The following is a 14,350-nucleotide window of genomic DNA, read 5'->3' on the forward strand; positions in this document are numbered from 1 at the left end:
GAATTCTAAGGTATAAATATATTGTGCATTTTTGCTAATCAAGTATTCACACATATTTATATTTTATATAAATAAAGCAGATAAACCAGACTAAATAATGTTTTAAAAAATATATGTTTTCTAAGATAGTTGACTGAATTACACATTGATTAGTTGCAGTGTCAACTCCACTAAATATAATTTTAGCCTGAAAGAAGCTTTAACCCATTTCAAGTTGTATCAGAGTAAAAGATCCTGACATTAATTGGTAGTTGGCGGGTTGAATGACACTTTAAAGGGTTTGTTTAGTGGTCAGTGATTGTTTCTGTCTCGCTTTCTCTCTCCCTCTCTCTGGAGATTGTGAAATGATGGATGTTGTAATACATTCACATGGACAGACTGAGACCAGCCTGTCCTCTCTAGTATGAGTGGCCAAGAAACTGTACGTAGGCAGAGTAAATATAGCAAACATTGTGTTTATAACTGAAAAATGGTTAACTGATCATTGATTTTACAGAAAATATATTTACATTGAGTGTATACATAACACTGTCAGTTAATAATACATATCATATACATTTTTTTTTTTTTAAATATGGCATTTCATTGTGCTATTTTAATGCTAATGTTATGTGTACCTAACATGGTCAAGTATTCATATTTGGATGAGATGATGAAAATGAAGCAGGACTACAGCGACCTCTAGTGATTATACATGATAATTTATTACAGCACGGCACTTGGTGCATTGATGCGTAAATGAATCACATAAATGTAAATGATCCTTATTTAGTTTGATTGCTCAGTGGGTCAAAAGTTCACACCATTTTTTGTAAGTTTTTACTATTCTTATTTTGTAATACCACAAAGAAGTTCCAGAACATATGCCAAAATAATAGATGAAATTTAAAAAATTGTGCTGTTCATGTCTCTTCTGCCACCTGCTTACAGCCTTTTCTGATAATAGAGTCCCTAAATTGTCCTGACTGGCAAAGCTGGATCTCGATATCACTGCGCCACTGTGAGGAAGGGCTCAAACGTGCAGAGCATTCTGAGATACAAAAGAACTTACTGTACCTAGAGGATTTATGTCAAGAACAGTGGGCCGATTCACTGCTCAGAGTACTCAGGACAAACCAGGGCCTCACACATAGTCACCGGCTAAAAAGGCTCAAATCGTTTACACTCAACAGGCAACATATGATATTAAGAGCCATATATTAAGATCTTACACTTATAACAGATTATAGCAAATATCTAAACAGCTTTATCAGGGAAAAACTAAATAAAAAAACAATTTATTATTATGATCCCTCTTCTTATTTCATTTATTATAATTTTTAAAAAAGATAATTGAGATTCTGAAAGGGGTTTGATGAGAACTGTAACTCATCGTTGTTGTTTTTCTTTGTGAGGAGAGTGTGATATATAATTGTTCTGTTTCTGGTTTTATGCAGGACCCCAGTGCTATGCCCCGCCCCACGGCCCAGGACCTGGCTGGGTTCTGGGATCTCCTGCAGCTCTCCATTGATGATGTCACTGCCAAGTTTGATGAGCTGCAGCAAATCAAGAGCAACGAGTGGAGGATAGTGGAGAGTCCAGAGAAGAAGGTTTGTGAGGAGTCAAAGAGCTTATACACAATGGTCACAGACATGAATATGTATGGTTCTCTGATATCTACATAGAGGGTATGTGGCTTATTTAAGGGCAAAAATTTTCCAGATACAGTTTTATAGGTCCATTTACAACCCTATAAAATGTCCCTACACTGTAAAAAAGAAAAAGAAAAAAAAAGTTGTTTTTTGTTGGTTTAACTTAAAAAAGTAAGTAACCTGGTTGCCTTAAAATATTGAGTTTATTGAAATTAAAAATTTGAGTTGATACAATGAAGGAAATTTGTTTAATAAATAGAAACTTAAAATATTATTGTATCTGAACCACATAAACTGTGTCACACTTTCACTGCGTCATCAGAAATAAAACACACAATTACCCAAAATGCTTACAAAATCTTTTAGTAATATTATAATAAAGGTTGTCGAATCTCAAAAAATGTTCATTGTATTAACTCAAAATTGTAATTAAAATGAACTCATTTTTAAGGCAACCAGGTAACTTTTTTTCTAAATATTGTTTTACAGTGTAGGATGTAATGCTCTCTTTTGCCTTATTTGGAAGGGTCATGAAAATTAATGTTGAGCTCTGCTCTAATTTATTTCAGCAGCTCACAGCACACAGCATTTCAGTTGTTCAGCAAAGCGGTTCGTGAGTCCTGACCGTCCTGACAGAACACAGAACGACTGAATGACACTTTAAGCAGAACATCTCAAATGGAGATTGATAAAATACAGCCTACTTGTTTATTGGCGTTTTCAGATCATCCGCGCGTGAGAGAGAGAGCTTGCGTGCAAATGGTTGCCAAATTATACATGTTTAGGTAAAACACTGGATAGTATACGTGTTCTTTTCACAAAAAAAGCTCTGATTCGGGGATTTTAATTACTGAAATCTGGCAACCGCAAGAAAGAATGCTCTTCCTTCCCTCAGACAAAACCAAAACCAGCGATGACTCATCTTTTTCCATCAACGATATTGCATGTTAATATAACATTAGTCACAATGTAGGCTACGCAGTGACTGTGATGTACTCTGAAATACAAGCATGCAAAAACATCATACTTCAGTTGTCAAAAATATATATATATATATTTTTACAAAATGAATAGCCTTTTCAAATGTCTATCGTTTTAACTTGTATGGTGGAAAAGGTGACGTTTGCTAGAAGGATCGAGTGGATGATCTGTAAGCAACGTATCTACGGTTGTATTTTTGTAATACAAAATAATATTAACCTTTGTCATTAGACACACTATTTAGTTTTGTATGGTACTTAGAGTTTCCTTTTGTTACTGTACTAGCATCTTGGATTATCTAGACAATGCTGTCTCTCTAAGAAACTTTCAATTTAATCGGAATTTGTTTAAACAATCAATAAGTGGATAAAATCGCTACTTACTGCTTGCAGGAATATAGGTATAGTTACCACTTTCTTCAGTTTGAGACACTGAACAAAGCTTGCTTGAAATGGGCCGAACAAACGAACGATTTTGAATTAAATTATTGTGGTATCCGATTATAAACATCAATCATGACTGTTGACATTTTATATCTCTGGGAAGGGTAGAAAAGTCCTCCCATCCCCTGCACAGCCTGGAACATGATGTGTGTCCATTAGAGCTGCTGCTTTCGCTATCCTCGAGTGACGCTTGTTTACCTGCAGTCCCGATGATTCAGCTCCGTCAGTTCCGCCTGACAATGAACATGTTTGGACAGATGCAAAATTTGTTTTTCATGCACGAGATTTACTTAAAAATTAGTAGGAGGACGTGGTGTTTGAGACTCACAGTATGTGATGTCCATGTACTGAACTCTTATTATTTCACTATGGCAAGGTTAATTCAATTTTAATTCTAGGGCACTTTTTAAGAAAAATAAGCTTTTCACTACTCCTATAATGTACAGACAAATATGTATGTTTGTATTGAACATTTATGGAGCAGGAGCAACAGATTTTGTGTGAAAATAAATCATAAAAGTGGTTTATTTTATTTAAAAAATCTTTAAAAATGTATGAGGTGACGAGGGGGGTGACAAAAATGTGTGCCTTTTGCCTTATGCTGGTGAGCCCATGTGTGGGGTAAAGTAAAAGTCACACAGTATTGATAAAAATACTTTCGCTAAAATAATATGTTTTTAATAATGTCTAAATTAATACTTATTCAAAACAATCACTTTAGCAAAGTTTTTCCAAAAAGTTATTTTGATGAGTAAAATAAATCCTTTTTTAAGCAATAAATATGCTATCATTAAAATGTGTTAATATAGAAATATATCTGGAAAAATATATAAACATTTGAGGTTCTCAAAGCATTGAAGGAGATCCCATAATAATTTCATATAGATTTACAGTAGTAACAATACATTATATTTTATTATATGATTAATATCACATTATTAAATCTGATTGTTTTTTATTATAAATATGGTGGATTTTGTTAAAGTTGTAAACAAATGTAAAAGTCAGCCGCTCTTTATCATCATATTAAATAAGTAAACCATAGTAAACCTATTGCCCCAACAGCCTTTTACCCCAAATACCATACTTTTACATATTCTTCCGTTATTGCAAAAATGTTGCTTTAATTACCTTGAACAAAACTGACACAAAGGAGCCTTTTGCCCCGTTGTACCCTACCATTAATTTCTTTAAGCTGATTGCTCACTAAAAAACCCCCCACAGTCATCATGTTTTCAGGTAATTTGTAGTTTGATTTTGACATAAAGCGGTGATATGAGTTGTCAACTTAGTCTCCCCGTTAACGCCAGATGTACGTCCTGTGTGTCGTTTGTTTGGCAATCACCAGACCAAGCTCAATTTAAAATTGAACATTGGTCTGGGGAGTTTGCTCTGTATTTTCTACTGCACAAGAGGTGTGATAAACGAGCATTATTCAAATGACTGTACGCAATTGGACAGTCCTTCAACCAATCAGACCACAAGAGCCGTGATCAACGGGCAACGACCCATTTTTTACAGTCTATTTCAACGACCCATAGTTTCTCTATTCCTAATCATGTTAAACCCTGTTTTGGTTGTTTAGGTACTCGGCCAGAGTCGGCCAGAGTCGGCCAGAGAATAATAATAATAATAATAGATTTTATTTATAATGCACTTTTCATTCCGAAGAATCTCCAAGTGCAACACTTACCTTACCTTTATCTCCATCCTCGTTTTCATTCTGGCAAATACCAGAACGCGCTGAAAACAAGAGACGGGATTTATCGCACAAACAAATCATATCCAGTCATAACGATCATATCCAATTATAGCGAGATTGAACCATTGCCTCCTCTTACGACACAACACAACACAACGAACATCACACGACGAAATCAAGCCACAACACAACGGAAATGCTCCAGTCCACTAGGGGGTGGTCCATGAGCTGTATGCCAAAATCATCAGTATTAAAACAATAAAAGACCTGAAATATTTCAGTTGGTGTGCAATGAATCTAAAATATATGAAAGTTCATTTTTTATTATTACATTATGGAAAATAATTAACTTTATCACAATATGCTAATTTTTTTAGAAGGACCTGTACATTCGGGATTCACTCGAAAAATGTGATGACTGACAGTTAATAAATATTCATGTCGAAAACAGGCTCATAAAAATGTCAGGAAATCACGATTCCTGGCTGCATGCTATTATCCATGGATCACTGAATCTGTGGTAAATTGTAAGGACCGCTATATCGAGCCCAACCTTTAGTTTAAACTGATAATCGTTTGCTCTACTCACGTTTTCCTCTATTAACTCTAGTCACGCAGCAGCTCTTCTGCCACTCAGCCCCGGCTGAGGAGGCATGTTCCGGCAGGAAAGTGAAGTCGATGCATACTCAGTTTTACCAATACAACCAAGCAAAGGAATTTTAACATGACAGTTTTTAAATGTTAAAAGTAATTTTAATTAATACAAATGATATATTTCAACTACATGGTGGAATTGGCAGACGTTCCCTTGGGCATCATGCACCGTGGTAGCAAGTGAAAGCATTCTCAAATATAAATATGCAGCTAGAATGCATGTAGGTGATTTTGAATTGATATTACATGTCGATATACAATAGTTATACACTTAACCATTGTTATGTGCTTGTATCTTTGTAAAGGAAAGCTAATTTTACTCAGAGAGCCCCCTAGTGGTTGGGAGCATTTCCGTTGTGTTGTGGCTTTTCCGTTGTGTTGTGGCTTGATTTCTTTGTGTTGTGAATTGATTTGTGTTCTTTGTGTTGTGACTTGACTTGTGTTGGCTTTTTAAATTTTGTTATGTTGTGCACTACTGGGCCACCGTAGTTACTTTATAAAAATAAGTAACTTTTGCACTGTTTAACGTCACATTTTGTAATAGTTGCGATATTTAATCTTTGTAATATAGATTATTGTCTTATCTGTTTTTTTTTTTGGAGAAGACACTGCCTTCTTTGCCTACTCGGAGGAAACACCCCTGATACACACACGCACACACACACGCACATATAGATACAATGATTATGTATTACTGTATGTATATTTTGTACAATAGGTAATACTATATAACTTAATTTAGCCTAATTCTAAGAAACTATGTAAATTAAAATGTAATGAACTCTACTTCTTTTCCACAGGAAAGAAAATGGCCACCTCCTGTTACAAAGAGGCCTCCTAAAGGTCGCGGAGCTGTTATGCGTGAGCGCTCCTTGGATCTGCAGGACAGACAGAGGCAAGAGGCCCGCCGCAGGCTCTTGGCTGCTAAACGAGCTGCATCTTTCCGTCAGAACTCAGCTACAGAACGGGCCGACAGCATAGAGATCTACATCCCTGAAGCCCAAACCCGTTTATGAAACACACATATGCCACTCCTCACCAACAGGGTACATCATTCTGCTTCATGTCTCTGCTCCACCTGTACACATCTCACATTTCTTACACATATTCTTCCTCTGCTCATCATCTACTCTGAGCTGAGAATAGTGGTGAGTTTATATATGCCTCAAACAGAGCTCAATGCAAAAAGGTCATGGAAGTCTATGCCCTCCAAAACCTGCAGCTACTGCAACCCAGTTTGGATTTTAGTTTTAGTATGTTCAGAGGACAAAACTAAGGCTTTGTTCACACTGCACAAAAATTTGATTTGGTTTCCATATCCAATTTTTAGGACAAAGTTTGACAGATCTTATATTCACATTCATTCACTTACAGAGTCTAAAACCAGTGACTTGATCTCTTACCCACCATTCACTACATAATGCATGTAACAGCCCCTAAATAGGAAAAAAATTTAGGAAACACTTTTCTATTGTGTTCCACTGAAAAATGCTCACAAAACTGTTGTGTTGAAATAAAACATTTCAGTTTCCCTGAGAACTTTTGCATTCACTCATCACAAATTCACTTTGTGTTGGTAGTAATATGACATGGAAGGAGAACGTCTTAGGTTATGATAGTAACCAGGGTCCCCTGGGAAGGGGAATTAAATACTGCATCTTGGATTGACGCTGTGGGGAATGGCATTAAGCGTGAACAGTGTCATCACTAGTGGTGCAGGTAGGCCTAGGGTATGGCAACAAGATGCAGTGTCTCATTCCCCTTCTCAGGGAACCAAGGTTACAGTTTTAACCTGAGAGGTTCCCTTTCGAAGTGGATCTCAACACTGATTCTTGTATTGACGCTATGGGGAACAAATACCCAGTACCCCATGCTAAGGGAATGCCTAATTAAGCTATGAATATGCACAAACAATATAGGCATAGCTGATTATATAGATTACTTAGCCGGAGTCAGAGCATCAATAAGGGGCACATCCAAATAGACTCATGTCTAGTGGTTCGACTCCCTATAAGCTGCTATTTTCCAATAAAAGAAAACACCTAATCTTCTATGCTCTCTTAGCAAGAGAAGTTCTGTTTTTTACAAATATCCCTTGTGAGCCAGGCATCAGCCTTATGAGACCCCAAGAGCAGAGCTTTAAGAAATAATGACTCAACTATGTCAGCTTCTTTTGCCTTGACACAGCCCCTAGGGAGGGTCCACTAAAGGGAGAATATATTCAACTACAATCTTAGATATTACCACTACTTCCATGGAGAGAGTACAACCTAATTACCCTGGAATAATTAGGGGAGTGCGCTCACACCCTGCTTGTGAAACCCACCAAACAGGAGCAAATAGACGCTAATTTAATACTGAACAACTGTTCAGGAGGGCATACAATTTGTTACTTCCAGGGAAATAATGCACTCTACATAAGCCCTGCTATAGCTAGCACTTCATCTTTTTCTTTTAGCACCAGACCATAGTATGTGACAGATAACAAGGAGGGACGCCTGCAGACAAACTTTCTGTACTTGTTAGCATTGTCAAATCAGGACAATAGTAGAGACTTCCAACGGCAAGCTATATCCCTACTTCAAGTAGTTGGAAAGGGAGGTAAACAAAACTCCATTTTCCTTGCACCAACAAGAGAAAGGCAGGCTGAAGTATGCCAATAGCTCGCATCCACCATACTCTAACCCCAGAGCAGCTTAACCCTGACTTGAATAAAGGCACTTCTTCCAGGACCCGCTATAGTATTGAACATGGGTCATACTAGTGAGGCCTATGCAGCACCCATCCAAAAGGGGGCATACATCCTTACTTCCACACCCAACAGTAGTTGAAGAGTTATCAGTTATCCCTGCAGCAACCCTTAAGAGTGGAACTTACAAATCAATCCATTTACAGGGGAGCATAATTCTACTTAAGACCATAAGATATAGGGAGAATATAGCTAAAACCTGGAAACCATTTCAGGATATTAGGTCAGAACAAGATAGATGTCTTCCAGAGACAACCAACCTCCGCCCACAGCCATTGACCACTGGCAGTCTTACCCTGGGGGGGCAGGTGGAAAGTTCCTTGCAGAAAACGCACCAGCATGTATAAGTAATCAAGCACTGTTTGCATACACTATGAAACAAGCAACGGAAAGAGCAATTTCCTATTTTCTTTTAACCAAAAACCTGCTCCATTTCTGTGCCATTTCAGCAATAGTTGATTTTTTGTTGCCTGGCGCCTTTGCAACAACCCTTTTTTTATTGTGTGCATGGCCTCCCAGGCTCGAGAGCTGAACATGCTCGGTCTATTAGCAAGGTGTGAGCGTTCACAGAGGATGCAACACCAGACAAGAGATAGCTGTTAAGCAGCCCTTTAACTCAGGCATCCTAGCATATATTACAAATTTCTCCATGACCTCAGTGTGCAGATTGCAGGGCTGTGGAGGAAGCAGATATTGTTATTAGTCTCAATCAGCTCCCTAGTTCAATAGTCAGGGCACTGATCAGGGAGTAAGCCCGTTGACTTATGTCCTGATCAGTGCCCTGACTAGTGAACTAGGGAGCTGAGAGAGAGAGAGAGAGAGAGAGAGAGAGAGAGAGAGAGAGAGAGAGAGAGAGAGAGAGAGAGAGAGAGAGAGAGAGAGAGAGAGAGAGAGAGAGAGAGAGAGAGAGAGAGACTAATAACGTGCATTACAGGCACCCTCATTTAGTTGCTAGTGACGTAATGGACTTTTATCGGTCACACTGGTCACACTGATGGCGTTCCCCATAGCATCAATCCAAGACACAGTGTTGAGTTCCACTTCTAAAGGTGAACTTTATTTTAATGCTTTTGCAGGCAAATGCTTAAAACACAATCGTTTTTTGAGAAAGGCTAATTGTTTGTAAATGCATCAAAATCTGATTCTTCCATTTATTTTTGAAAAATGTAAAATAAAGAGACATAAAGTACAAAACACTGCAGTGATTATGGAAAAATACTCTTCAGACACATTCCAAATGATTTGAATCTGATTTCAGACCACATTCTGGTGTACTGTAGTTTGGAGACTCCAGATTCCAGATAAATCAAATTTTTGCTACCTGTCTGAACAAAGCCTTGATTAGCCCTCAGCATAGGCACAGTTAACAATCCTTTCAGAATACGTATTCTATAGCACTGGCACAAAACTAATGTCACAGCATAGTCACTTCATTAACAGCATCATTCCCACAAACAAGAACATAAAATGACTCTAAACCAACTTTATAAGGAGTTTAGATTTAAAAAGCAAAATTAAGATTTGTTTTCAAACAAAATGATAACGTTTCTACTGCTTAAAAATTTGTATAAAGCAGTTCTACTTCTTAAATTATCCACATTTCTATTTCCAAGGGAAATGTTGATCTTGATCCTCAGGATGTTGTTGCATTTGGGGATTTGCATGAAGTTATTGCTTCTAGATTTCAATTTAGTTTTAGCTTCAGGGTTGACAGATTTAATCTTGCTCTGGACTAAACTGCAATGTCAAAAAAAAAAAAATCCTTTTATTCGCTGACTAAGGTTTAAAGTTCATTCAGCCCAAAAGGCCTTGATATCATTCAGTCATACAGTAACAGCTTGACTTTCATTGACTGACCACCAATTGTACACAAAAACGTTTAGAGAGAAGTATTTACAACACCAATCTTCCTCAACATTTACCCTCAAGGTAGTCTGTGACATATAAAGGTGCAAAATAAACTTTAATAATATTACTGTAAATGGTGCTGCTTTATACTCTAAAACATAGAAGCCCCTCTCCTCTCCTTTCTGCACAGCACTATAAACCACCTGTGGACTTTTGTAAAGGGAGGTTTAACAGTGTTTCAATGCATCTCGGATTATCATATTTATGGTCACTGGTTTGTTGAAAAGAAATACATTTATTTTAGGTAAGACAGTTATGTTTTTTGTATGTCAGACTTTTCAGTCCAGCATTTGCACAAAGATGTGCCCATTTGCCTTGTCACCTTTGAGAACAGAAACCCGGATGTGCAATATAGACAGAGGTCTCTATGATGTATTGTTGAATTCAAATACCATTTTTTTTCCCCTTCCAGTTCTTTATTCTATTTTGGTTTGAGGTTCTTTATTACCTTAATTGTGGACTAAATAAAACAAACCGCAGCATTAGATGCAGTACCTTACTTGTAAATACGACTATTTGCAGTTATTTTTCCCTTTACTGGGATTTTTTTTTAATGTGCATAAAATTATTCCGGGTTATTTCCCCCTGATTCTAGGCCTAATTATCCCAGAGACAGCTATTTGCTACGTCACTAGCGGTATTTTCTATCCTCTTAGAATAAGTTCTGCTTACATTCATAAGGCGTTAGAAGGCAGCAGATAAATCCCTAATTTACTTTACCTGGCAGCCTTACAACATCGTACACAAAAAGCATTGTGAATGTACTGCCCTGCTCTTGCAAAAAAGAACAAAAAAAAACGAAGAAGGACTTGTCAATAATTTTGCACTCTCATTCTAAAAATCCAGCAAATTCAATATGGCTGTTAGTCTGTTTTTTGTATGGGAAAAACTATGATTAATTTACACCATGGTTAAAGCAAAGGGATAGTTCATCCATATATTTACTGTCATCTCCTCATATATACAATATGTTGATCAGAACCCCATTGGTTTTTGATTCCCATGGAACACAAAAGGTATTATTTGGCGAATATTCAGGCCGCTCATTTAAACTGGATGGTGACCATTAACTGGCAAGATTTAAAGAGACAAAAGTAGGAGATATTTCAATTCCTCTCAATATCATTTGCTCAGATGGTGCAGTTGATCTCACATAGCCAGACCTACTGACTGCATGACATCAGAAGGTCTGGACTCCATAGGAGCTTTCATTGGCCAAGGACCGCCCAGAGGCCTTCTGACTGACATGTAAAACAACCAGTAACATGTGATGTCGATGTCTGCGCAACGAAAATTAGAAAATTATGAAAATGATATTTTAATGTTTTTGGGTTCTCTCGCAAATGTCTTGCGTTATTCTGAAAAACTTTCCGTTCACTTGCAAAATGTTTGCATTCCCCTGTGAACGCAAACGTTTTCTGAGGGAACAAAGGTCTTGCGAGCGAATGCAAAGGTTCTTGACAGAGCGCAAATCTTTTGCGAAAGAACGCAAAATAATTGAAATTAAATAATTGAATATCATTTTATCTCCTATCCTATATTTTTTCACCACCATGTCCATTTAGGGGCTCCATACAATTCATTCAAGGTTGTCGTGCAATCAACAATGGCACAACAATGGTTCTGTGAACTTCACATACTTTTGAAAGTCCAGCGTTTAGTTGATCCTGATATGCGCTTATTGTCACAGTTGCAAATATTATGGCTTACTTCTTCCATATGGGGGTTTGGCATCACGATAGCTTTATTTCCAGGCAGACCATTAAAGAATGCGACACATATCTTCTAGAGAATTCAGTCACTCAGGTGACAATTTGAAACTCATTTACAACTTTCCCATTTTGGCGCCATATGCATCAAACGTTCAGCCGGTTCACGAGTGACAACTACGGCTGAGACTAGACTACTGTGAACATTTGAAATCTGCCATCTTGGTTCATGGTAAGATTTTAAAGAAGTAGTTCACTTTAAAATGTCAAATTTCTGATAATTTACTCACTCCTACATTATCCAAGATGTCTTTCTTCAGTCGAAAAGAAATTAAGGTTTTTGAAGGAAACCTTCAGATTTCTCCATATAGTGGACAACAGGCTACAACGGGTCAAAATTCCAGTTTCAATGCAATTTCAAAGGGCTCTACATGATCCCAGCCGTGGAATGAGAGTCTTATCTGGCAAAACGATTGGTCATTTTCAACAACAAAAAACAAACCTCATATACCATTTAACAGCAAATGCTCTTCTTGCTCTGCGCAGCACATTATGTAATCACTTTGGAAAGGTCACAAAATGATGAAAAATCAAATTTTTTCCTCCAAATACAAAATCGTCTGACATCATTGCTTTACCTTTTTTTGTGAAGGGCAATTGTCTTTGCATGTTTGCTTTTTAAACACTTGATCAGTACTTCAGTTTTTTCCTATGTGATTCCGTAAAACGAGATGCAAGCAGAGCAGCATAAGACAAACATTTGTGGTTAAAAAGTTTTTTGGTTTTTTAGAAAATTACATTGTTTTGGTAGATAACATCCTTATTCATCTGCTGGGACTGTGTAGAGCCCTTCGAAGCTGCACTGAAACTGGAATTTTGACCTTCAACCCATTGTACCCTGATGAAGTCCACTAAATGGAAAAAAAAAAATCCTGGAATGTTTTCCTCAAAAACCTTAATTTATTTTCGACTGAAGAAAGAAAGACATGAACATCTTGGATGATGTGGGGGTGAGTCAATTATCAGGAAATTTTAATTCTCCTTTCAAATATTTTCAAAATATAAATGCCATTTCACCAAACTGAACACAGTCACTTCACTATGCTGGGGTGCATTTCCCAAACTCATCATTAGCCAACTGTTTGCAAGTTTCATCATTATTAAGAATTAAACGATTTGCTATTTCCATAAACCATAGTTTCAATGAACATCCGCAAACAGCACTTTAAATTTGTGTGGTAAGCTTTGGAGCAGGCTATGTTCAGAGAGTGAGCTGCCATGTTTACTTACACACCCTGAAAGTTACCTCTGTTTGGAACCGAAAGTCAAGGTTATCCGCTTGCTTACTCTTAAACATACCCAGGTATGTAACATTACCTGCTTTCTGGAATACCCTCTGTAATTAGAAGCATTGTTAGCATGACGTGGACTTAAATAAATTAAGCTTTTGAGCACAATATACAAGCTAACATGCAGTACATTCTATATCCTTCATTCCATATTTACATTTGTTTTATACCCTTCACATCAGGGAATATAATGAGAACAACTATAATGAAAAAAGTTGAGAAAAGCATGTTTTGTCAGACTGCATCCAGATTGGATTCAAAAACAATGATCAAAAAATAGATGGACTAGATCGAGTCCAACAACGCTCCCAAAGCTTCACAGTCCTATAGCTCGCCCTGGGTTGACATTGCGTTCAGTAACATTAAAGCTACACTGTGTGATATTTTCCCCCATCTAGCGGTGTAAAGGTATATGAAAATCCAGTGAACATTAGTTTCTGTTCCTCTCAATTCCGAATTCGTTTTAACTTCTACGGTGGCCTATTAGTCCAAGATTAACATGGCTTCCAGTTCGACCTCTTTTCATGACTGCCATCGAGTGTTAAAACGCGAAAAGGGAAGCTTGAATTTACGGGTATGTCCCTCTTTGGCTAATGTACTTTCAAGATGGAGGAGCAACATTGTGACCAGCATTCAAATCCCTCACCCGTATGTATTTTCAATGGCATATTATAAACTTACAAAGTAAATATACATTAATGAGCACATATATTTTTGAAAGAACTAAGTGTTTTTAGCTAAGAATAAACTAAGAATGTTACACAGTGTAGCTTTAAGAAGTTTTGATTTATATGTTGTTTAATTCTTTAATGGTGATTGGGTGATTTTACATATTCATTGGCTATCACTTGTTTTTGCTTCTTCACATGTCAGGAGATTCTGTACTCCTTCAGAAGACAAGTAATAGCGCCCCCAACCATATAACAGTTAAAACACGGAAAAAGGCAGAAGCGTCGTCTCATAAGTTAAAAATTTTAAGACCATAAATACGACCATAAGTGCATGATTATAATTTTGTCCTTTTAAGAGCTTGACAGTTTGAGTCACCATACCTCATTGCAAAGTCAAAAGCAGCCAGGACATTTAACTAAATAATTCCATTAAATTATATGATAATTATAGATTTGTAATTTTAGGGTGAACTATCCCTTTAAAAAAACCAATGTGAATGTTGAAGAATACGGCTGAATTGAGATATGTTGAGTGTGTAATGCTATGCTTTTA

The 14,350-nt window shown here is 37.1% G+C and overlaps 1 protein-coding gene across 1 annotated transcript in view; it reads left to right on the forward strand.

Annotated features, from left to right (window-relative positions):
* Positions 1–12,866, forward strand: part of LOC137041234 (disks large-associated protein 2) — a 38,253-nt gene extending 25,387 nt beyond the window's left edge. The window contains exons 7-8 of the mRNA XM_067417279.1: positions 1,437–1,589; positions 6,212–12,866. Coding sequence (XP_067273380.1) covers positions 1,437–1,589; positions 6,212–6,427 — 369 coding nt within the window. The 3' untranslated portion in view covers positions 6,428–12,866. The remainder of the gene's footprint in view (positions 1–1,436; positions 1,590–6,211) is intronic.
* The last annotated feature ends 1,484 nt before the right edge of the window (positions 12,867–14,350 follow it).

This window comes from Pseudorasbora parva, chromosome 15 (genome assembly GCF_024679245.1).
Source record: "Pseudorasbora parva isolate DD20220531a chromosome 15, ASM2467924v1, whole genome shotgun sequence".
NCBI classification, from domain to species: domain Eukaryota; kingdom Metazoa; phylum Chordata; class Actinopteri; order Cypriniformes; family Gobionidae; genus Pseudorasbora; species Pseudorasbora parva.